Here is a 24552-nt window from a genome sequence, read left to right as displayed (position 1 = left end):
GTGTCTTCAGCAGTGTCTGAATTTCCACTGTTAAATTTTGTGCACAGGTTCTGACTGAAGGGCAGTATCTTCCCTGGGGTATGTTTGGTTTTTGATAGGGTCCTGAACCCATAAATAAGTACATGACAGTCTGAGCACAATGTGCCAGGGCAGCATTTGATATGCACCCAGTTTCTGGACACATAATAATGAAAAGCAATGAGTCTAAAACTCTGCGGGAGATGATGATAGCAGCACCTGCTAATGTCCTCCAGAGTTGGTAAGACCAATAGAAAGGCACATTGTTCACTTGGGGGCAATAGGTGTAATTGCAGCAACAAACATATCTCAGGCTCTTGACTGCGCATGTTGCCAAAGGTTCTGGCCTTATCTACTGGATGCACGAGGCTGGAGATTGTCCTGATATTCTATAGGCAAACACTGGGGACTTATTCTGTCGGTCCTAATGCTGGCTTGGTAAAGGCCGTATGGAGAATGGCACTATGTACAAAGTCAAGACCAAAATCCAAAATCAATCAATGGAAATGAAAATTGGGGGAGATTTATAATGGGTGACCGATCCATTATTGCCTAATGAATAAGAAAGTAATAGGAAACTCAAGGTCATTAAAGGAGGATCCGATCTCTAGCAGTTGGGTTTGGAACAATAACAAGGAACAGGATGAACTATTAGTAGAAAAATGCTAAACGATGTGGAGGAAGACAAAGATTTGGATTCAAATATATTATTCATTAAAAATGATGACATTAAAAAAGGCCAAGAGCATTTTTGGTTTTATTGAAGGAGTAAGTCGATAAATCGTGGATTCAACACAATGATATCAGAGATGATGAATTATTATTATGAGAAGAGATTTGATCTTCCTCAGGGTAAAATTTCATCTTCAACACCCGGGCAGTAATCCTGTGGAGCAGATTGCCTGCCTTTTGTGGAACCAAACTGATTTTATTTCCATTGATTTGAAAGAAATTAAATCAAATGTGTTCTGTAAAAACTGAGTGTTTCGCTCTGCCAGATCGCCACACAATAGTTCAGTTAGGAGTAAATCCAAGATGTTATGGTGGAGAATGATTACTTAAAATTCAACAGTGCATAAGGAGGCTATTCGGCTCATCAAATCTGCAGCGACCACATTCCCACCCAGGCCCTATCCCCATAACCCCAACTATTTACCCTACTAATCCCCCTGGCACTAAGGGGCAATTTAGCATTGCCAATCCACCTAACCCGCACATCTTTGGACTGTGAGAGGAAAGTAGAGCAGCCAGGGGAAACCCATAGAGACATGGGAAGAATGTGCAGACTACGCATAGACAATAACCCTAGCCAGGAATTGAACCTGGGTCCCTGGCGCTGTGAGGCAGCAGTGCTTGCCACTGTGCTGCCCCACTTCCTCCAGTGATGAGGGAATCTTTATGGGGAATTGTATGAACTGGTAATGCTTTGCTATAGGGACTATTAGAGGAAACAACCATCACTCCTTTAGAGGGAAAACAGATAAACATTCAAAACAGAACAATGGGGTTCATTTTGAATGTTTACCCAAACGAATCAGTGCAGATATAATGGACTAAACGGCAAACTAAGATTCCATGGTTCCATAAAACTATAGACACAGGAGCAGAATTAGGCCACTCGGCCCATCAAGTCTGCTCCACTATTCTATCATGGCTGATATATTTCTCATTCCCATTCTCCTGCCTTTTACCCATAACCCCTGATCCCCTTATTAAGCAAGAATCTATCTATCTCTGTCTTAAAGACACTCAAAGACCTGGCCTCCACAGCCTTCTGCAGCAAAGAGTTCCACAGATTCACCACTCCCTGGCTGAAGAATACCTCCTCATCTCTGTTTTAAAGGATCGTTCCTTTAGCCTGAGGTTGTGCCCTCTGGTTTTTGTTTTTCCTACTAATGGAAACACCTTCTCCACGTTCACTCAATCCAGGCCTTGCAGTACCCTGTAAGTTTCAATAAGATCCCTCCTCATCCTTCTAAACTCCAATGAGTACAGACCCAGAGTCCTCAAATGTTCCTCATATGACAAGATCCGAAAAGCAAAAAAGAGCCATATGTCATTTTTGACGTGATGAGTGGAATTTAGCCGTCTCATTCGTCACGGAAATTGTAGGGAGCGGAGCCAGACCATGCAAAGGTTCATTGACCTTGGGCAGGATTTTTCGGTCTTGGATGAGGCCAGCCAGAAAATCCCGTTGATATTTTCTGAATCTGGGAGGGCAATGATATGTGTTGAACTAATTTATATCTAATTTGACATCTGATAATCTCCAAATGCTTTATAATAAAGAGACAGAAGGCTGAACTTTCAATAAGTTATGGTCCCTCCAGGTACAGCAAGTACATGCTGATTTGTGGTCCATTATGCTGACACTTAAGTATGCACTGTCAGTGGGGCCAGATGATATCTATTGGAATGGGACTGGCTGACACCAACACTACAATGATACCTGCCTGGCCAGTAGCACAGAGAGGACCACCACTTATGTCTAGTCAGGGAAAAGGGAGACCCAGAACCAAGAAAACTAACCTCTGCTTGTAAACTCCAAAAAAAAATGTACTTACTATCTGGTACCTTAGATAATGGCTGATGCAGTTTATAATATCCATTTGAATACCAGATAACATTTTTAATTATAGAAAGCATTAGTGAAGGGAACATTTAGATTCTGTCTCAAAGGAGCAAAATGAGGTAATTGTAAATCTGAAATAATCTAGTCTCAGAAAACAGAAGTGCTGCATCTTTATCTATGTGAAGTTATTTGGGTATTCCCTCGACACATGATAAGGTGTAATATAAATCTAATTCCATTTTTTAAAACATGTTTGCTGACTGCTGAGCCAAGTAAATTATGAGAATCAGCAGAATAGAAAGAATAAGGGGATGTGACAGACCATGTCTTAATGTCACATGTACTGAGATACATTGATTAAAAAAAATTATTTTCAACCGAGTGCACATCTGTAGTTCTAGATAAAATGGAGACAAGCCTATTGGTGCCTGATTTTTAATCAGAAAATCACAGATTATGATCAGAAAAACACAGTGGTATTGATGAGTCTGTCACATTATGGTATAAATTAGTTTTAGTTCAAAGTCAATGGAAAAGAAAATGAATTGGAGTGTAAAACAGGCTATGATGTGTGATCACCCATTTTGTGTGACCATTGAAGATAAAGACATGCCAGAAGCAATTACCTTCTGCATGATTTATTTCAGAAATGGCAGTTGTCTTGAGGTGCTTGTTTTGTGAGGTTTTAAAGATGTTTCACCATGCTAAAAGTTATATAATATGTGCTTACATAAATTGGGAGAAAAGTTTGTTTGCACTTGTCTTTGGATTCAGGCTCGGCATTGCCAAACCAATGTGAGCTCATGGATCATTAGTCATTGGCCTTCCCTCCTCACCAACATACCCAGAATGCAGTAAGCCTTCAAAGGCTGCTCACCTAATGGCAAATGTCAATCTGTGCACCTTGCCTTGACTTGCCAGCAGTGACACTCTGGCAAATCTGAGAGTGAGAGGATGGAGCAAGTTCTGAATGGGGTTGGGACAGTTGCAATGTTTGTGAAATCGGGGAGCTCTCCTACTCACATAGCTTCATGAGAAATGTACTTTAAACAGCTTTTATGTACGAAAGAACTCTGGGCATGGCAGGCATCACATGCATCTCTGTCATGACTGAATAGTTTTGAAGAGTGATCCGTCAACAGGAATTAAACCCTCATTAACATATTCATGCTGTCCAATACTGATTTGGGTGAGAACTGTCTGGCTGTTCATTTGACATACTTTGTGTCCAGTTTATGTCTGAAAAATAGGTGCAAATTTGATCCATGTTAAGTTAAACAGATCATTGTCCTTGGAAATGTGATGTTCCATGTTCCAAAAGTTTGCTGATAAGAGTAACACAGTTTGACAATATTTCAAATTCTTAGTGGGGTACTGCAACATATATTTTGACAGATGGAAAATGTCAGCTGGGTTAATGTGGTATTGGTGATGAAACCTCAAGGAGCTGTATTCTGGTCTATAACAATGTCAGTCATCAATTATTTTGGAAACTTTGACAGGCTCGGCACTACAACAAAATAGTGGAAGGAAGTTTCTGTTCATCAATTTCAATGATAACATTAACCTAAATATAAAGTACCATTTGACTGGCAAATTTACAGAAAAAAACAAATGAAACTGAAATATTTAAATTATTTGAAACAACGTTTATACATTGGTAAAACAGAAATAGAGAAGGGTGGGAGCAGTACGAAAGTGTTAAAGTGCAGGGCAGTGTTAAAGTCCTAGGAGCTCAAGTGCAACTTCAATTCAAGGATGAAATTTCTAACATTGTCTCCTTTGGTTGCTGGGTTTTACTAGTTATTTATCCAGATGGACTGGTGCACAGTGTACAGCATGGCATTACCGCTTTGGAGGCTAAGTTTCAACTCATAACTTTTGACCAGTTGTGAGTCACGAAGGATTGTCCCGACCTTTCAGATGAAGGAGTGAAGCAGACAGCCTTTTCTATAAATTGAGGCATTACAATGGATGAAGGGGAGGGGAGATTGGGTGAAAAGCATTTATAGAGAAAACTGCAAGGCTTTTGTGAATACCTGCTTTGCTATTCTGAGCATTAATTAGATGTTAATTGTGGAATCTGATATGAAAAAAATTAAAAGAATGCTCATTTGAACATAAAGAAGACTAAATAATTGCCATGCTTATTTCTAATAACTTATGTGGTAAATATTGTACGTGGTAAAAATCTCTCGTATTAAACAGCTTTGAATTTCTCTTACGTTTCTTCATATCCACATGCCGGAATTCTACCGCCCCACCCACCATGGGAATCGGAGCGGGTGAGGAGCGGATAATGGGAAGGTCCATTGACCTCCAGTGGGATTTTCCGGTCTTGAATTGAACAAGGCTGTAAAATCCCACCCACAATGCTTTGTTCCCCACTGGGGTATGATGGGGAAAAGTGATGGAAGGATTTCCGCGCTGATTATAGCCCATTGAAGCACACTGAATGCTCCTTCCGTGGCCAGCAGGTACTGGTGTTAAACCCAAAAGGGAGCTTTTGGTCCAGAGTTAGGGACACTACCACTTTACCACAAGGCCTCATAGCTTTGAATTAAGGGGACAATAGCCTAATGATAACGTTCATGGCCTAGAAACATAGGGGGTAGTTTTCCAGCCCTATATGTCTGTGGGACCTTCCAGTCCTGCCCTTGAAGTCAGCCCTTTGTGATGGGTTGCCCAGTGGCAGGGTGGACAAGCCACCATAAGCCCATTAACTTTGGTGGGGCTGGAAGATCCCACTCACGGCCAATGGTTTGCATCCAACATGGGTAAATCAGCCACAGGGGAGGGGAGACATTGGCGTGGAGTGAGGGGACAGAATCCGGGCCACAAATTCAAATCTCACCAGAGCAATTATGGGAATTCTAAAATTTAAATTTATTAATTAAGAGTTTACCTACCCCAGATGACTACTGTGACCTTCTCAAGAGCAATTAGGGAAGTACAAAATTGCCAGCAATGCTCACATCCCATAACAATTTCTAAAAATATTTCATTTGAACGGGTAAGCCCAGAAATATCATCTGAGTCAAACAGTTCCCTCATTTTCTTTATATAAGAACCAAGTTGCTGTTCACTTTCCAGAAACAGAAATAGTAAGTGTGGTTAACAAGATATAGATCTGTAATAAATATGCACAATTTTAGACTGGTTTGACCATGTGATCCTCAGCTGTTGATGAACAGCTTTAGAACCTGGCAGAGTATGTTCAGCTTTCTCTAGTCTGTAAATGGTTGTTATATACTTAAATGTTCATAGATATGAAGATACGATTTGCATCATTTGAAGTATCTGACAGTTCCAGTTGTGGAGAAGCTGGTAAGTGAGTGTTTACATTGAGTGGGAATAACAGATTACTTGGGTACAAAAGAGGGCAAAATCATTCTGTATTGATTTTGTAGCATTGACATTCATCATGTAGCATGGAATAGATTATTTTCCTGCAGTTGAAGAGACCTTTGATCATTTGTTTCCCTTGGCAGGAGCTACCTCTGTTATCCTTCAAGTGTGGGTTAGCTCAGGTCCAGGTATCTGTGAGGAAGTAGGTTAGTGTGCAGCAGGATAAATGGATGTGTAGCTATAAGATAAAGTTTGATATTTACATCAAACTGATGTATGTTTACTTATATTCTGCTAATCGGTTGCTGTTTTTCCTTCACCAGGGAAATCTATTAGTCTCATAATGGATGACCAAAGTGGCTCCTTGGAAAGCCCCCAGTCTGTCCGAGCCAGGCAAAATGTCATTAAATGTGGATGGCTGAGAAAGCAAGGTGGCTTTGTCAAGACTTGGCACACACGATGGTTTGTGCTGAAGGGGGACCAGCTTCACTACTATAAGGATGAAGATGAAAACAGGCCACTGGTAAGTAGGCCAATGCCAAAAGTTAATATGTTATACCAGGCATCTTTCAAAGACTTCATGCCAATTTAACGTGCAAGTCGTAGTGGCCTACTTTGAGCTGATGAAGATGTTATTTGAGCTGTTATTGCACAGGATTGCAAAGTATTGTGGTGGACATTTGCTTTACATTTATTGTTCTTTTACTGGTACTTTGAGATTTCATACTCTGTTTTCTTGTACATTTTTGTTGGAAGTTTGGAATGATTTTGACAGAGAATTGTTGTGGGGTCATTGCCAATGATTTCTAGTTTCCAGAGACTCTGCACAAGTCAAATGATACATTTACTGGACTGAATACAATAATTCCAATTTGTTAAGAGTGCCATTTCTGAGGTTTTGGGGCATATAAGTTACAAATTGATTTATCCGAAGAATCATGGGTGACAATAAAGGAAAACCATTGGAAAAACAATTAAAAACTGGCTGAAAGTACCTGAAATAATTATAAAGAAATTGGAATATTTTTTATTGAATCATTATTGTATTAATTGGTGTGTCTCTCTTACAGCTGAACACATCCTATTTTGTGAGTTGATAGAATACATGATAGCATACATGATATTTTGTGAGTTGACAGCATTCAGGTGCCTGAAAATTGGAAGGTGGCAAATGTTGTGTCTTTGTTTAAAAAAGGCTGCAGGGAAAAGCCAGGGAGTTACAGGCCGGTGAGTCTCACATCTGTAGTGGGTAATAAAAGGTATTCTGAGAGATAGGATCTACAGTTAGAGACGTAAGGACTAATTAGGGACAATCAGCATGGCTCTGTGAGTGGAAAATCATGTCTCACAAATTTGATTGAGTTTTTGAAGGGGTAACCAAGAAGGTAGATGAGGGCTGTGCAGTTGATGTTGTCTACATGGACCATAGCAAGGCCTTTGACAAGGTACCGCATGGTAAGTTGTTGCATAAGGTTAAGTCTCACAGGATCCAAGGTGAGGTAGCCAAATGACTTGATGACAGAAGACAGAGGGTGATTGTAGAGGGCTGTTGTTCAAACTGGAGGCCTGTGACTAGCGGTGTGCCTCAGGGATAGGTGTTGGGTCCACTGTTATTTGTCATTTATATTAATGATATGGATGAGAAGATAGGAGGCATGGTTAGTAAGTTTGCAGATGACATCAAGATAGGTTGCACAATGGACAGCGAAGAAGGTTATCTCTGATTGCAATGGGATCTTGATCAATTGGCCAGTGGGCTAACGAATGGCAGATGGAATTTAATTTAGATAACTGCATTTTGGTAGATTGAACCAGGGCAGGACTTACTCAGTTCATGGTATGGCGTTGAGGAGGGTTATAGAACAAAAAGATCTAGGGGTGCAGGTTCATAGCATCTTGAAAGTGGAATCACAGAGGCACAGAGTGGTGAAGAAGGCATTTGGCATACTTGGTTTCATTGGTCAGAACATTGAATGTAGGTATTGGGATGTCTTCTGAAGTTGTACAAGACATTGATAAGGCAACACTTGGAATATTGTGTACAGTTCTGGGTCATCCTATTATGGAAAGAATATTATTAAAGAGTGCAGAAAAGACTTAATAGGATGCTACCAGGACTTGGTGGTTTGAGTTATAAGGAGAGGCTGGATAGAATGGGACTTTTTTCTCTGGAGCGTAGGAGGCTCAGGGATGATCTTATAGAGGTATATAAAATAATGAGGGGCACAGATCAGCTAGATAGTCAATATCTTTTCCCAAAGGTAGGGGTGTCTAAAACTACAGGGCATAGGTTTAAGGTGGGAGGAGAGGGATACAAAAGGGTCCAGAGAGGCAATTTTTTCTAACAGAGGGTGGCGAGTGTCTGGAACAAGCTGCCAGAGATAGTAGTAGAGGCAGGTACAATTTTGTCTTTTAAAAAGTGTTTAGACAATCACATGATTAAGATGGCTATTGAGAGATATGGGCCAAATGTAGGCAATTGGGACTAGCTCAGTCATTAAAAAAAAGGTTGACATGGACAAGTTGGGCCAAAGGGCCTGCTTCCATGCTGTAAACCTCTATGACTCTATGACAAGTTCAGTGGACTTTTTTTAATTCATGGGATGTAGGCCAGCATTTATTGCCCATCCCTGATTGCCCTTGAACTGAATGGCTTACTAGGTCATTTCAAATGGACATTTAAGAGTGAACCACATTGCTATGGATCTGGAGTCACATGTAGGCCATCCAGGTAAGGATGGTAGATTTTCTTCCCCACAGGACACGAATGAACAAGATGGGTTTTTACGACAATTGACAATGGTTTCATGGTCACCATTAGACTTTTAATTTCAGATTATTATTGGATTCAAATTTCACAAGATTCAAACCCATGTCCGCAGAGTATTGTCATGGATGTCTGGATTGCTAGTCCAGTGAAAATACCACTGTGCCACCACCTCTTTTCAAAGCTGAAAAACCATCAACAAAAATCAGAAATGAAACATTAAAACAGTATCGTTTGAGCAGAAGGCTATAAATAAGAGAAGAATGCCTGAAAAATAGTAAGACTGGCAAAGATGACTGTCAGTCAGTTGCCAAATAAATGCAGGAGCAAGTTTCCAATGATTAAAAAGAAAGCACTATTGCTACAGTTAATATTTTTACAGTTAATATTTTGCAGATAATATACATGCTTCAAAAAAACATTTTTAGAAGCCAGCTCATTCGAGACAATCCACAAGTAGTGAATTCCTGAGTTCAGTCCAACCATTGGAATAGAGTGTTGTTGGAAGGTGGGAAATTTAAGTTTAAAGTTTATTTATTAGTATCACAAGTAGGCTTATATGAACACTGCATGGAGTTACTGTGCAAATCTCCTAGTTGCCACACTCTGGCGCCTGTTCGGGTACATTGAGGGAAAATTTATCGTGGCCAATGCACCTAACCAGCATGTTTTTCATACTGTGGGATGAAACCGAGGCACCTGGAGGAAACCCATGCAGACATAGGGAGAACATGCAGACTCCACACAGACACTGACCCAAGCTGGGAATCAAATCTGGGGCCCTGATACTGTGAGGCAGCAGTGCTAACTACTGCGCCGCCAAATTTGGTTCAGGACCGGAAAGAAAAGATGGATATTTGTTTACGTGAGGCACCTTGGACTCGTTATTCTGCCCCATAACATGCCTGAAGCCAAGCCCACAGAGCTGAAAGCTTTTAGAATGACAATGTGACTCACATGGTACTCCATGTTGGAAGGGTACGAGGGAGCGTGTGCCACATTTGCACCAGAACAGCCTCAACTGGCCAGATCAGAATGTTAAACAACTATTCAAATGTTCCAACTGATTGGAGACATGTTTTTGAAAGACTGCACAGATCCACTGGACATGCACGTAATGCACTCTAGTGTGCTCCATGGCATCCCCCACCCTTCTCCCCATTAATGCTATTAAAACGACAATCATGTCACTTTCAGGTAGGTTGATTCTGACCAATTTTAACAATTGCAAATCTTATGAAGGGATTGTGGAGTGTGTTCAGAGGTGTTGTGCTGAGTTACTGGATTTGGCAGGGAGTTGCTGCCAGGGAGAGCTGAGAATTTGGTGACTTTCAACACAAAGACTGCAATGGGTATGGGGGCTGAATTTGGGTTTGCAGAGAGGGGAATGAGAGTGAATGAGTCAAATTAAAGACACAAAATGAATTACAAATAATAAAAGCAGTATATCCTGGCTTATGCAAATTGCAATAATTAACATCTTTTTTTAAATTTTTAAATTAAATAATGCCTATTTTTAAAAAATAGCCACCCTCTGGGAGAGATGATGGTGTAATGGTAATGTCACTGGACTAGTAATCCAGGAGACCAGGATAATGTTCTGGGGACGTGCATTCAAATCTAACTATTACAGCTGGTGGAATTTGAAAATCATAGAACCTTACAGTGCAGAAGGAGGCAATTTGCCTCATTGAGTCTGCACTGACCACAATCCCACCCAGGCCCTATTCCCGTAACCCCATATATATTTCCCTTGCTAGTCCCTCTGACAATAAAGGGCAATTTAGTATGGTCAATCAACCTAACCTGCACATCTTTGGACATCTTTGGGAGGAAACTGGAGGAAACCCATGCAGGCACAGGGAGAATGTGCAAACTCCACACAGACAGTCACCCAAGGCCAGAATTGAACCCACGTCCCTGAAACTGTGAGACAGCAGTGTAACCACTGTGCCACCATGCTCTTAATAAACTTTGGAGTTGAAAGCTGTCTCAGTAATAGTGACTATCATCATTAAGAACCCATCCTATGGGAAAGAAATCTGCCTTCCTTACCCAGTCAGTTCTACCTATGACCCCTGATCCACTCAGTTCAAGGGTAATTAGGGATGGGCAATAACTGTTGGCCATGCCAATAACACCCAAATCCCATGAAAAGAATAAAGAAAAGAAATTGTTAGGTGTATTTCCATCATTGAGTTTCAGCTGTAGCCAGGGTGATCAACTATCCCTTCTTTTATGGGATCATTCCTTATTTCAGAATTCCATCCTGAATTGCATGCTGCTGTGATGATATTTTGCCCACAGTTGGAGCTTTAAACTTCATTTGTGAAGTATCCATTTGCCACGGTTTGCACGCAGCTCCTACAGCTCCAGAAATACCCTCCCCCATCCCCCTCCAGGCTGCCATCACTCTCTCTCAGCCCCGGCAGCACCATCCCTGCACCTCATGCTTGCGCTGTGAGTACTGTGCCCATTTTAAAGTTTACTAACATCAGACCTTATCTAATTGCCTATTCCCACTTGCCATTATTTTTACTTTTTGAGTCAATCGCGACGGGCGGGAATTGTTTTTTATTCGTTCACGAGACGTGGGCATCGTTGGCTGGCCAGCATTTATTGCCCATCCCCACTTGCCCTTAAAGGGCAGTTGAGAGTCAACCACTTTTGCTGTGGTTCTGGAGTGACATGCAGGCCAGACCAGGTACGGACAGCAGATTTACCTTCACTGAAGGATATTAGTGAACTAGATGTGTTTTTCTGACAATCGACAATAGTTTCATGGTCACCAATAGATTCTTAATTCCAGGTGTTTTTTTTTTAATTCAAATTCCACCATCTTCCGTGGCAGGATTTGAACCCTGGTCCCCAGAACATTAACTGAGTTTCTGGATTAATAGTCTAGCGATAATGCCACTAGCCCATCACCTAGTGAGCATTTGCTTAGAGACCGTAAAGTGACTTTGTGATGTTGCATAAGGTGCTGCTGTTATTATTAAGCTGCTGCCAATTTGAAGGTGCACCTTGATGAACCAAGTTGTACCCAATCCTATGAGTATCATTTTTATGTGCTTTTCAGGGGTCAAATATTTAAATTATTTCCATAGTTATTAAAAATTATAAAGACTTTAAGGTAAGGAACTTGCTAAACATATGATAGATACCTGGGAGATCTTAACTGTTGAAAAGTAAGCACAATTCTTCCAACATCGCAGCAGGAGCATAAATAACACAGAAAACTCTTTGTAGTTTATATATTTTCCGACCAAGTCTTATTCATCGACAGCTTCCACATTAATTCACCCACAGATGCAGATGTTAACTAACATTAGTTAACCTTGCTTCTAACCTTGGGCGCAACCACATAAAAGGTGCTTCTTCCTTACAATTGCATTCCTGAGATGAAGTAGTTTAATTAAAAATCACTAATATTGAACTTTCTTGCAACCTTAATATCAAGATCAAGGCATATTTTTAAAGCAATTAATTTTATCCTGCAGTAGGTAATTGTTCAGTTTTACTCAGTTTTATACAATGTGACAGCTCACGTATTTTGAGGTGCTCTTGAAAAAGCCAAAAAGGCTAATCTAAAATTTAAAAAAAACACACGATACTGGAAATACTCAGCAAGGGTTACAGCAGGCATTTATTCTACACAGTCCTCCCCCTCAACCCACCCATTTTCCTTGGCTATCATGGGCTCCCAGGTTCCTGCTTCATGCAAGACTTTTACCATTTTTGCTTGCATTTTCTTTCTGAGCCATTAGTATCTATACAGTGTCATTCCTTCATTGTCACTGGTGAAAATCATGGTATTCCCAACCTAAAACCTTTCAAATAATACATTCTGTTTTGCCAGGATTGCCTACAAAATGGGAGCAAAAATTCTTCAGTACTGTCAATGACTTAGTGAAATGAAAGGGTTGGGAATTACCATTGACCAGAAACTGAACTGGCCATATTTGTACTATGGCTACAAGAACAGGTCAGATGGTGAGAATTCTGCAGCAAGTAACTCACCTCCTGACTCCCCAGTATCTTTCCACTATGTAAAGTCACAAGTCAGGAGTGTGATGGAATACCCTCCACTTGCCTGGATGGGTGCAGTTCCAACAACATTCAAGAAACTTGACATCATCCTGGACAGAGCACCCCATTCACTACCTTAAACATTTACTCTTTAAATCACCAAGGAACAATGACATTCATGTGAACCATCCAAAAAATGTACTCACCAAGTCTCCATAGACTGTACCTTCCAAACCTGCGATCTCTGCCATCTAGGACAAGGGCTGTCAATGCATGGGAAGACCACCATCACCTGCAAGTTCTTTTCCAAGCCACATACCATCCTGACTTGGAAATATATCGCTGTTCCCTCTCTGTTGCTGGGTCAAAGTTGCTGAACTCCCTCCCTGACAGCATGGTGCGTATGCCTACACCACATGGATTGCAGTAGTTCATGAAGACAGCTTACCAGCACCTTCTCAAGGGCAATTAGGATTAGGCAATAAATGCTGGCCCAGCCAGCAACACCCATATCCCATAAACAAATAAAACCAGTCAGTTTTATGCTGTTAGAGAGGGAGTTCAGGAATTTTGACCCAGCAACAATGAGGGAACTGTGATATATTTCCAAATCAGGATGGTGTGTGGCTTGGAAGGGAACTTGCAAGTGATGGTTCTAATTAGGTTTAATTAGGACCGCAATATTTTGAGTGAAAAGGTAGGCGTAATCATGAAGTGTCACAAAGGAAATATTTTGAAGGATCAGAGTAGGTCCAGACAGAGCTGCATGGAATTTGTAGATCCATCTGTTGGTCAGAATTGGGATAAGAGCCGATACAGAAACAAAAGCAAAATGCTGATTGAACTTGATATAAAGTGTATTTTTGTTCACTTTTCTAGATAGCCTTCAAATGTTACTGGTCAGTAGTAGAAGATGTAGATATTTCTGTAAGACCTGTCAGTGCTGCAGATCAAAGATTTACTTCCTCAATCAGTTGTGGTGGTAGATCAAAGCCTTATCATCCATTCAGGTCCTCAGTGCATCCAAGCCTGAAAGATTTTAACTTTTAAAGGATTAATCCAGTACTTGATTGAAAAATACTTTACAGCAAATAAAAACAAAAATGCTGAAAATATTTGTCAGGCCAAGCAGCATCTGTGTAGAGAAAGAAATAGAGTCAACAGGGGTAATTTTAAAATAAATTACCTGATAAGAAATGTATGGGCTGGAATTATCTCAAGAAAAATTCTAAACGCCGAACTTGTGTGAAAACAGGAGTAATTCATGCTGTTTTTTTTGGTGGAAGTTCAGAGAAGAATCTCCCGTACTCTGTGCAATGCAGAGGCCACCAACATGAATATCATTAAATTTCCCACTGGAGAGGCCAAAATCAGCCTGCTGAGTGGGCCACTGCACATGCACCGATCTGTGGATGCAAAGTGTCCCTACACTGATGGCCTCCAGATTGCTGGCCAGCCTCACGACTCCCGCAACACCGGCACTCCACCTTCCCACGGCCCAATCGCTGACCACCCCCCTTTCCCGGACCATTCCCGGGCCAGCCCTGAACAACCCCCAGCCCCTCCCCCTCTCCCATAGTTCAGACTCCTCCATTTGCAGATATATAGAATGAACAGAATCCTAGTTTGACCCACTTTCATCTGTCCCAGCACACATATAGCTGTGGCAATTGTTGCTGCTGATCTATTGCTTTTGTTGGAGAATAGTTGATCTCTGGCTGTTCAGTTCCTTGTGCGGTTGGTAAACTCACATTTCCTCATTAGTTGTCTGCTGCGAAGGAGCTGCTTCTCCAGTTGTACATCTGTGATTAAGACAATATATCTGGTCATTCATTTTCATTATCTACAATTTAGATGACAACTTCCCCACAAAGCTTTCGAGTTACCAAGTGAGCTGAATTTTGTTGATGTTAAATATTCACACTGTGACCGACTCTCCAACTGTCAGCCCTTGCAATGATTTGACAGCTTCCTCAAAATGAAATTTGGCTTTATGTCATTTTACTTAGATTTTGTTATTCACTCCTATTACTACTTCCAACTTCAAACGTCAATCATATTTTAGCTATTGGAAGAGTAGTTTGGGTGCAGCCTGACGTTAGTCGCTGAACTGGGCTATGTTCCATGTTCTCAGTGGGTTTGTTTCTCCACTCTAAGATTGCCTTGTACATATCTGTGCTGGGTCCATTCCATTTTTTGATGATCCTTTGGCAGTTTTCACAGCTACCATGCTGCTAATCCAGTCTGTACAAGTAGTCACTTTCTTGATTACTTCATTTTTTCAAGCTCCTCAATCTTGTCTCTCCGGCTGGATTTGAAGGCAGCTGGAACTCTCCTTGAAAGATGATGAGTTGGTCTCACATTTCATCTGCTTCAGGATGATATTTACCAGGAAGACATCCAAGACTTGTGAAGACATCTTTGTAATTTGTCAGGACCTGTTCAATAGTCAGTATCTTGTTATCATGTGAAACACTACAAATCTCTTCTGGTATACGTGGGTTACTGGTCTTAGCTTTTGACTTGTCTCAGCTGAGAGTGAGGGGATTTTGCTCAGTTTCTACTATCTGGAACTGTAGATATTCTCTCTGCCCATTGCATTGGGCTGTCAGTTTAGTTTGCCTTCTAGGGACATGCATCATTCCATCATATAGCCTCAACATTAATTCAACAGTGTCATTTTTGAGTCACCACTTTAAGCAGTGTCACCCAGGCCTGCATGGTTTTGCATGTGGCACCTTCTGCAGTTATTCCAATAATCAGAACCTGTGCTTTTCCTTGAGACTTAACATGACAATATGTTTAGGATGTAGAGTGATTAATCAGAATCATCGTCCGACCTCTCTGCAGGAACCATCTTTACAGGCTTACTTTTCTTCTTCCCAGCAAAATACTTGTGTGCAAGGTGATTCAGCTTCTTGCAGTTGAACACTGCTTTCCCTATACTGGCTGTGCTTCCTTTCTCTTTGCTTGGTGTCGTCCACAATATTTACATCCAGCATTCTGGCCTAGGTCTTTCTGCTGACTTTTCTGAACATAGTTCTTCCTTTTCTCCAATGCCTTGTGCTTGGAGGGCCTGAACTGCCTGTCTGCAAAGTACAGAATCTCAGAGGTTCTTCTTCTGCAGCTATTGATTGATTACTTCAGAGTCTCTGTTCATGTCAATAGCTTTCCTGCGGGTAGGTTTCTTTTCTCTTTATGCTCTCAGGGTGAGTCGCATACTTACCAATATTCTCCCATTTTTCTCAGCTCTGATGTTGAACATTAGCATTCATAAATAACATCAGTAGAAGGTTCAGATTGGATCCATAAGGCCTCCAAGATTTTACAAAACTAATTTTTCTACTCCTCAGTGAGGTCTAGGGTTCAATAAAGTTTGTAGCACTCGTTCCCCACCACTGATAACAGAGTTGCTCTGTTCCTTGTTCAGTTTCCTTGTGGCAATGTCATAATTTTGCTACTGAATTTGGAAGAATTTCCCATTCATTTTCAAATCTGCCTTCATCTCCATAGGAGCAGGTATTAGAATATTCAAAGCCATACTAACTTAACCAGTGGTCACTATCCTATATAAAGTTGCAAATGGAAGCTTTAATTACTTTCTGCTGTTTCTCACAACTGTTGGCTCTCTGGCAAAATCCATTTAATTTTAGCTGCACACTGCTGACACTATATTCCAAGTGGTGGATGAACTGGCTTCTACATCAAGCCTTTACACATCAGAGGTCTATGGCAAGCCTCTGGCCGCATTGTACAAAAGCATTTCTCCAAACACTCCTCCCACTGAAGTTCATAGAATGATAGTTCAAACTTTTTATTGAGACTTGTTTTCCTTTGCTTGGTTAGAAATTATAAATCTTGGCCATATTTTCCTCAGTCAATGGAAAATAAGAACTGGCATGGTGAAATATTGACTTGTTTTGTGTGTGTGTGTGTTGTGTGTGTGCCCCTGCTTTCATATTGTCGAATGAACCAAAACACCTGGTTACAAAATGAATAGGCCTCAGCCTCAAATAAATTAAGTCTGTAAAATCCAATCAGTTTTTTTTAGTTTAGCTGAAATGATCATTGATCAATAGATAGAGGGGCGCACTAATAACAGTGCAAAATATATTTATCTGCTGCTGAAAGATACATTGTTAAAGTCAGTAGAGGCTTGTGATTGAAATACCGAAGCTGGAGGCTTCAATTCTTGTGCAGATTGCGGTTGATAGTTAAAGGCAAAAGCTGAGCTTCATGCTACTTCAAGTTTAATACAATTTCCTTGCACAGTAAATAAAATCAGTGCAGATGATGCATGTCCCAGACATTCATCAAATGATATGGCGGAAGCAGCTACATTCCTGACACTGGTTACTTGGATATGAAAACTGCCTACAGGAACAGTCTTGAGCAGGCATTGCCTCTGTGCACTTATTGTAGATGTAAATGTGTTGTAAGGAATGCATTTACAATTTGACTAGAATTAGTGAAGTAGAGCTTCCCCCACCCTGGAACCTTGCCTGACCAACACTCCCACGGAAATTCCTCCAGTCACAAAAACCTTGTAGCTGGCCAGAGCTGCGAATTCTGATCTTCACATTATACTGTCATGCAGTTGTGAGTTTACCACAGATGGGAGTAAAAAGGACATATCCTCTGGATAAGTGGAATATCGGAAAATAAGATTTTTTTTGTGGAGCATGATATCAAGCATAAGAGTTTTGAAATATATTTTCCTTCTGCCTTATTCCTCTAAAATAATTGCCTCAGAAAATCTGTGGTCTCACTAATTTATTCCTGCCATAACTTTGACAGGTGTATAGTGGATCAGTTGGACCCTTGGCTTGGACCTAGATATGGTGGGATTCTGGTCTAGTGTTTTATGTAAAAGCAAATTACTGCAACTGCTGGAATCTGAAACCAAAAGAGAAAAAGCTTTGACAAAGGGTCAAAACGTCAGCTCTTTTCTCTCCTTACAGATGCTGCCAGACCTGCTGAGATTTTCCAGCATTTTCTCTTTTAGTGTATTATATGATGGCCTACTGTGGTGGAGCTTCCACCCATCCTAATCATGGGAACCTGCAGACAAAGGGGTTCAGGCTGAAGTGACCAATCCGACATCAGAGGTTCTCGCATCCTGGCCTTCAGTGGGATATTGTCAAAGGTGTAGGACCTTTGGACAAACAGTGAAGGGGCACCAGCTATTTATAGAATCTCCATCTGATCCTGGACAGTCCATCACATTCAACAATGCCAAGCTTGATAGAATTGTCGGGATTGCCGGCCCATAGCTTTGGGTTAATGCCCGTAAGCTGCCTTAACTGATTAGAAAAATGTACCTGGGAATTTAATATTACAGGCTTATTTTTACTGGAAATTAAATAGTGCAACTTGAAAAAATTCAAAATATAGAAAACAAAATTAGTTGATCCCATTGCTGTGTTGCTGGTACCAGCAACAGAAATCTTCTCTGCTGCACTTCAAACCAAGAAATTCAGAAATGTCACTACAGGCCTCTGAAACTTTGCAAGTAAATTCAAGGATACTTTGTGAACATTCAGCCATTTATAAAACAGCTTCACATGCCACGGCCCTTTAATATTTCCATTGGCTAATTAGCTTTTTAGCTGCTTGAGGGTTATTAAAGGATCATTGCAATAGCTCTTCTGATTAGCCGAGACTTTTCATCATTGTTATTTCCTCCAGCACTTGACTCAACCTTGTTCCTTAGTGAGCAGAATTAGATACAGTGTACAAAGTGTAGTCTGACCATAGCATTATGCAGTTTGAGCATCACTTTCTGCTGTGGGTCTTTCTTTCAATTTTCTGTTAGCTTTAGTGTTTACTGCTGTGCATTAACTGAAAACTTTGACCAATTATGTCTTCAGAAGTGTCTTAAATCTCTTTCAAATTCACTTCTTGAAGCAGACTGTGGAACAAATGAGGTGAAATTGGTTTAGAGCCTAAAACACAAGTTGTGGTTTTACCCAAGTTTGGGTGTGATATCCTGCATCTGATCTGCACAGAAGGCAAGGCTGTCACCTCTGATTTTTGTTCAGCTTTTGCAGTCACCTCAATGAAGTCAAAAGGCAAATATTCTGCAAGGCCTTACTAAAAGAGGCAACTAAATTCTACTGTTAAACTGCCTACTTCCCTTTCTTTTGGGCAATGCTTACCTCCATTAAATGCTGGCTTTGTACATGGAGGCAGTGGTGAGTGAACAGGGCAGGGGTGAGGTGCTGGAGGATCACCTTGCCAAGTTCAACAGCAAGGCCTGATTACCTTAGTTTCATCTCCAATTCCTGTCTGCAGCCAACTTGAGAAGTTGGCCCTGTCTACTGAATGGGCAAGTTTTGGCACCAGGCTACAGTGTGATTATAGTATTTGGGAGGTAAGTACTGAGGCTGTGTGGGAAAGATGGAATAGGAGGGTAGGCTGGGGAGTAGGTGTCATGTTATGGGGAGGATGAGTTTGTGTGGCCGGAATGCTGGATCATACAGCTAAGTGAAGAGACATTTACCTCCGGCAGACCTCACCTCTCTTTTACTGCCAGATTTCCCAAGACCTGAAAAACTTGGCCATCCAGATCAATGTCAAACTGCCAGCCTCAATATAATATTCAAATTGTCAACCAAGATTGCCTCAGTTAAAACTTGAAATGCATGGGCAGGTAAATCATAGTTGGGATTCAGATTTTTAGTTCTTCAACCTCTCATCTGACACCTATCCACCTGCTATTGGAGTTGAAACTCTCCCACCCCTCCCCCCCCCCCCGAATTTCACTTGCCATTTCAGCTCACCAAGTAACCTGTAAATTTGTATCAAATGCCTTTTGGCAGTCCAAGTACTGAATACCATTGGTTTTATTATGGTCAAGTTGGCCATTCTCAAAGAAATTAAGGAGATTGGTCAGGGAGAATGAAAGCTGCATAAAATTATATTGTCCGGAATTTATTAAATATTGTTGCATGGCCAACCCATAAAATGGCATCTGATGAGAAATAATATACATCTGTTTTGCCACCCTGTTAAAATAATCACACTCTGGCCTGGATTTTACATGCGGTAAAAGTCAGTCCTCTTTTGTCTAGCTTGCCCCACAGCCATTTAATGGCCATCATTAGCTTGAGGCATTCTGTCCCTATCACAAAAGAATGTCCCACCTTTGAGAATTGCCATCCAGTCTAATAGCGGGCAGCACTCTGGTCCCAGCAGTGCCATCAGTCCCGAAGAAGGTGTTTAATAATAGAGCACAGACTTCAAATTAAGCCCAGGGTCTCACTGGTCCTGGTTGACACGGCCCTAGCCAGAGGAATAATGTCCATTGTATGGCTCCCAATTTTCTTGCATTCCTCTTTCCCCAGACCCCCTGTCCCCCTCAGCCTGTCAATCTGATCCAGGCCGTATGTCCTATTTCAAATTTGTAAAAGTCGATATATTTATGGTCATCTGTACTCCCCTTCTCATGTCCTAACTCGCACCAAGCCCAATTTATCATCTCTGAGACTGCAGAACCTATAGTGGCTCGTGTTGGGCAATGCTTTGATTTTAAAATTCTCATCTTTGTTTTTAAATCCTTCCATGTTCTTTCCCTGTAATCTCATCTCACGCTACGATGTTCACTCTAATGCCTCTTCAAGCTCAGTCCCAGTAAGTGAGCAGCACAGGGTCACAGTTAACACAGTTGCCTCACAGTGCCAGGCACCTGGGTTCAATTCTGGCCTCGGGTCACTATCTGTGTGGAGTTTGCACATTCTCCCGATGTCTGCGTAGGTTTCCTTCGGGTGCACCAGTTTCCTCCCACATTCCAAAGATGTGTGAGTTGGCCATACTAAATTGACCATTAGTGTCAGGGCAATTAGCAGGGAAAATACATGGGGTTATGGGGATAGGGCCTGTGTGGGATTGTTGTTGGTGCAGACCCGAATGGCCTCCTTCAACACTGTAGGGATTTTATGATTTTATTCAATGATTCTAAGTTTGCCATGTGGCCATGTATATACACAACTTAAAGGGAATGCTGTTTGTGCGCAACCTCTTAGTCCTCTGCACATCCAATTGCACCCGGGCAGTTTCGAGGAAATATTGTTTGCACTCTCCTCACCTGGTCTGCTGAGAATCTGCAATCTTGATTGTTCCACTAATAACTATCAAGGCTTCTGGAATTCCTTCCCTCTTTCTGCCTTCTTTTCCTTATTTAAGATACTCCTTAAAACCTCTTTAAGGTTTTGGTCGTCTGTCCTAATATCTTCTTAAATGGCTCTGCATCAAATATTGTTCAGTAATATTCTTGTGGTAAGCTTTATTGGATGTTTTGCTACATTAAAACACTATATAAAGACATAATGTTGTTATTGATATCTTCCCCATGTCCATTGCAATCATTTTCAGTGCCTAGCACATCTTCTTATAGCTATCATCATCATCATGTGAACCTTGCTGAAGAGAAATCTTTGGCTCATAGCAGTCTTTCCATATTCTCTCTAACCTGTACCAGTCTTTATGCTTGGCAGCAACTTCCTTCAATTTTCAAGCCATCCAACATTCTCATAGAGTCATTGAGGTATACAGCACAGATAAAGGTCCTTCAGCCCATCACACCTGTGTTAGTCAAAGACAAATCATCTAATTATTCTAATCCCATTTTTTAGCATTTGGTTCATAAGCTTTGTATGCCTTGGCTTTGCAAGTACACATCTATATTTACTGATATTCCCTTCTTCCACTGTTTCCTTGAAATCTTCCTTCCATTATGGGTGAGATTTTACACCATTGCTCATTCCAAATCTCACCTGAGGTCAACAGATCTTTCCATGGTCTACCCCTTGCCCACTCTAATTCCCATGGTGGGTAGGACAGTAAAATTTCAGCCAATGTCTTTTATAAGTCCATTTTCTCTTAAGATGAGCCTTGCCCAGTCTGCCTTTTCCACTCTTGATACTCTGCGATGAATATCACCTAACCCTAGGATCTGTTCTGTTGCAAGTTCTTTCAGCCTCTGTGGTAGTATCTCTGAATTTATATTAAATATCTGAACTTTGCCTTTCTACTTTTTTGGAGGGGTGGATGAGTGTGGTGATGGTAATGGGCACATTTCCCCTCCCTTTCCATGGGATATAATGAGAAACTAACCTTTCAGACTATTTACACATGTTCACAAATTCAGGTTCAAATCGTTTGCATGTTCTTGCCTCTTCATTGAGTCTTTTTGCGACATTTCTTCTGCTCCTGTGCCAGTTTTTCTAGATCTCATTTTGAACTTTTTGTGATGCTTTAGTCATCATTTGGTAATTAATCTGAACAAGCAGCCTAATAACTGTATGACCTTTCATTGGATCTCCAGCCTCTGAGAAGCCAACAAAGCACAGTGTGCCGTCTTTATAGAAAAAAAAATCCATTATATTTCCTTCTTGTGAAGGAGAATTGGGATGCCCTTTAGAAGTGGAAGGTCATGGTTTTGAAAATAGGCAACGCCCCAAAACTAAACCTACCACTTGAGATACAATCAGCAAAATAACATGAATCAGGTTGTCAACATTTGGGGGATTTTAATATCCAGCGGGATAGGTTTGTTCAGCCAATGATTAGGACAGTAAAAGTAGGCAATAATAATACATCAGTGTCAGCTAGGAGCAGTAAAAGCCTGCTACTGTTTGTCTGCTTAGACTTGTGATTTCACAGTTGGTAGAGGAAGGTAGGCAGGGAACTATTTGCCTGGATATTTTGCTGTTGAACAGGAATGCTCTGCAGGTCAGTGTATTCTGGAATACCAGATGCAATATATGAAGTGGAGATGATTTATAGCATTTTTGGAGGTGTACTGATTCCCACTTTGAATTGCTTGCCTGTCCGTTAATGACTCTTGTGTTCTTTTCCTATGTTTTTACGTTGTATTTCTAGCAATGTCTTTTCTTTATTTTTGCTTTTCTTTGTTTCTCTTGGGAACACTCGGCTGCCTGGCATAACAACTGGCTGCTGGCTATCCCTTTCCATATGGATGCCCTTTGTCGGGGAGGCAGGATGGCACGGTGGTTAGCACTGCTGCCTCACGGCATCGGGGACCTGGGTTCGATTCCGGCTTGGGTCACTGTCCATGCGGAGTCTGCACTTTCTCCCTTTGTCTGCATGGATTTCCTCCGGGTGTTCCTGTTTCCTCTCATAGTCTAAAAGACGTGCTGGTTAGGTGCATTGACCATGCTGAATTCTCCCTCTATGTACTTGAACAGGCGCCGGAGAGTGGCAACTCGGGGATTTTCACAGTAACTTCATTGCAGTGTTAATGTAAGCCTACTTATGATACTAATAAATAAACTTCAAATTTGAAACCATAAGCAGAAAGAAGGAAAGACTTGCATTTATATCAACCTGTACACAGCCCTGGGATGCTCCAAAGCACCTTTGCAGCCAATTATTGAAGTATATTCACTGTTAATGTAGCTGGATGTTAACTGGAAGTCTTGAAATGCGGATTTACATCCCAATGATGGAATGCAAAAGAAGGCCCAACTGGACTAATGCCATGCCCACCCGCCTGATCGCTTATACCATTAGAGAGAGATTCAGCAGGGATCATGGAATGGGTGAGGTAGCCTGGAGAGGGATAATAGAGTGCGGGTGCTGCTTATGCAGGTGTGAACAGACATGAGGTACAGTGGTTATGCAGGTGTGAATGAACATTGTGAGCAGGTGTGGACAGATATGTGTGGGTATGTACAGGTGTGAACAGACATGATGTGTGGGGGTGGTTGCGCAAGTGTGAAGGAGAAGAAGGGAATGGAGTTCAGAGGCAGGAGTCAGTAGATTCAATGGAGGATTCCTGGGGGCATACTGAGGATACTGATAGTAGAACAGAATGTTGACAGTAAAAGAGAGCAGTGGGAGGCAGTCGGATAGGTGAAGGTCAGGTAATACGGGTTTACGGGGCACTGAGGATTGTTGCAGTGGATGCGGAAGGTGATGGGGATTCTGGGGCTGGACAGGAAGTGGGGGGAATATCACTCTTTTTGGCATTTTTTTTGAAGAACTCATTTGCAACTGGAAATCTCATGATTTGAAAGAGTCATTAGGGGAATTTTAACCCTTAAGGGTGGGATTTGGCAGGTGGAAGAAGAAACCTGACTCCTGCCTACCCACTTCCATCTTTAAAAGAGGTGAGTTGGGGGAGAGGTGGCCAGTCAGTTCTCAGTCAGTAAAATATTTGAAGCAGACTGCACACTTCACTTTGACTGGATTTTAATTTTGACCCAGGGAGGCTGGGTCCCCCATGATTTGGGAATCCTGGGAAGTTGAAAGAGGTGAAGAGGGCTGGATCCATGAGGAAAGTGCATCTACAGCACTGCTTGTGGACCGGGAAGAGTAGGAGGATTTACCCCAAATACAATAAGCTAGCCTCATCTGCTCCCTGACACTGCTTCCTGACACTGCCCCATAGCAACTGCCTGGGCATGGGACCCGCTCCTTACTTTCTTCTTGTCTTTCAGTTTAAAAATATAGGGGGAAATATCGCCAATGCCATTGGCAGGCTACCCTTGCTTTTCCCACCCAAGATGACACTTAGCCAAAAGATGACAAAATTCCATCCAATGTTTCAGGTCAATGGCCTTTCATCAAACTGGACAAAGTAACAAGTAATAGGGTTTGAGCATCGAGTGGGTGGAACAAGATAAGGAAGGAGGTTTGTGATATGATGAAAAGCAGGCAAAGGCAAAGTCATCATAGTCCCAGATGACCATAGGTGTACTTCCCATTGAGGAAGAGGGTTGACTCGTGGTGATTTACCTGAGAATCAGCACATCTCAGGTGAGGGGCAAGGTTGAGAAGACAGGGTCTTCATGAA

At 41.5% G+C, this 24552-nt stretch overlaps 1 protein-coding gene across 3 annotated transcripts in view; it reads left to right on the top strand.

The window, feature by feature from the left end:
* Positions 1 to 24552, top strand: part of arhgap24 (Rho GTPase activating protein 24) — a 619498-nt gene that overhangs the window by 281997 nt on the left and 312949 nt on the right. For all 3 annotated transcript variants that reach the window (XM_080191101.1, XM_080191092.1, XM_080191083.1), the window contains exon 2: positions 6262 to 6461. In XM_080191101.1, the coding sequence (XP_080047227.1) occupies positions 6282 to 6461 (180 nt within the window). In that variant the 5' untranslated portion in view covers positions 6262 to 6281. The remainder of the gene's footprint in view (positions 1 to 6261; positions 6462 to 24552) is intronic.

This window comes from Carcharhinus amblyrhynchos, chromosome 1 (genome assembly GCF_965287045.1).
Source record: "Carcharhinus amblyrhynchos chromosome 1, sCarAmb.v2.hapA, whole genome shotgun sequence".
Lineage (NCBI taxonomy): Eukaryota > Metazoa > Chordata > Chondrichthyes > Carcharhiniformes > Carcharhinidae > Carcharhinus > Carcharhinus amblyrhynchos.
The sequence above is the reverse complement of the archived record's forward strand: the minus strand, read 5'-3'. Positions and strand labels throughout refer to the sequence as shown.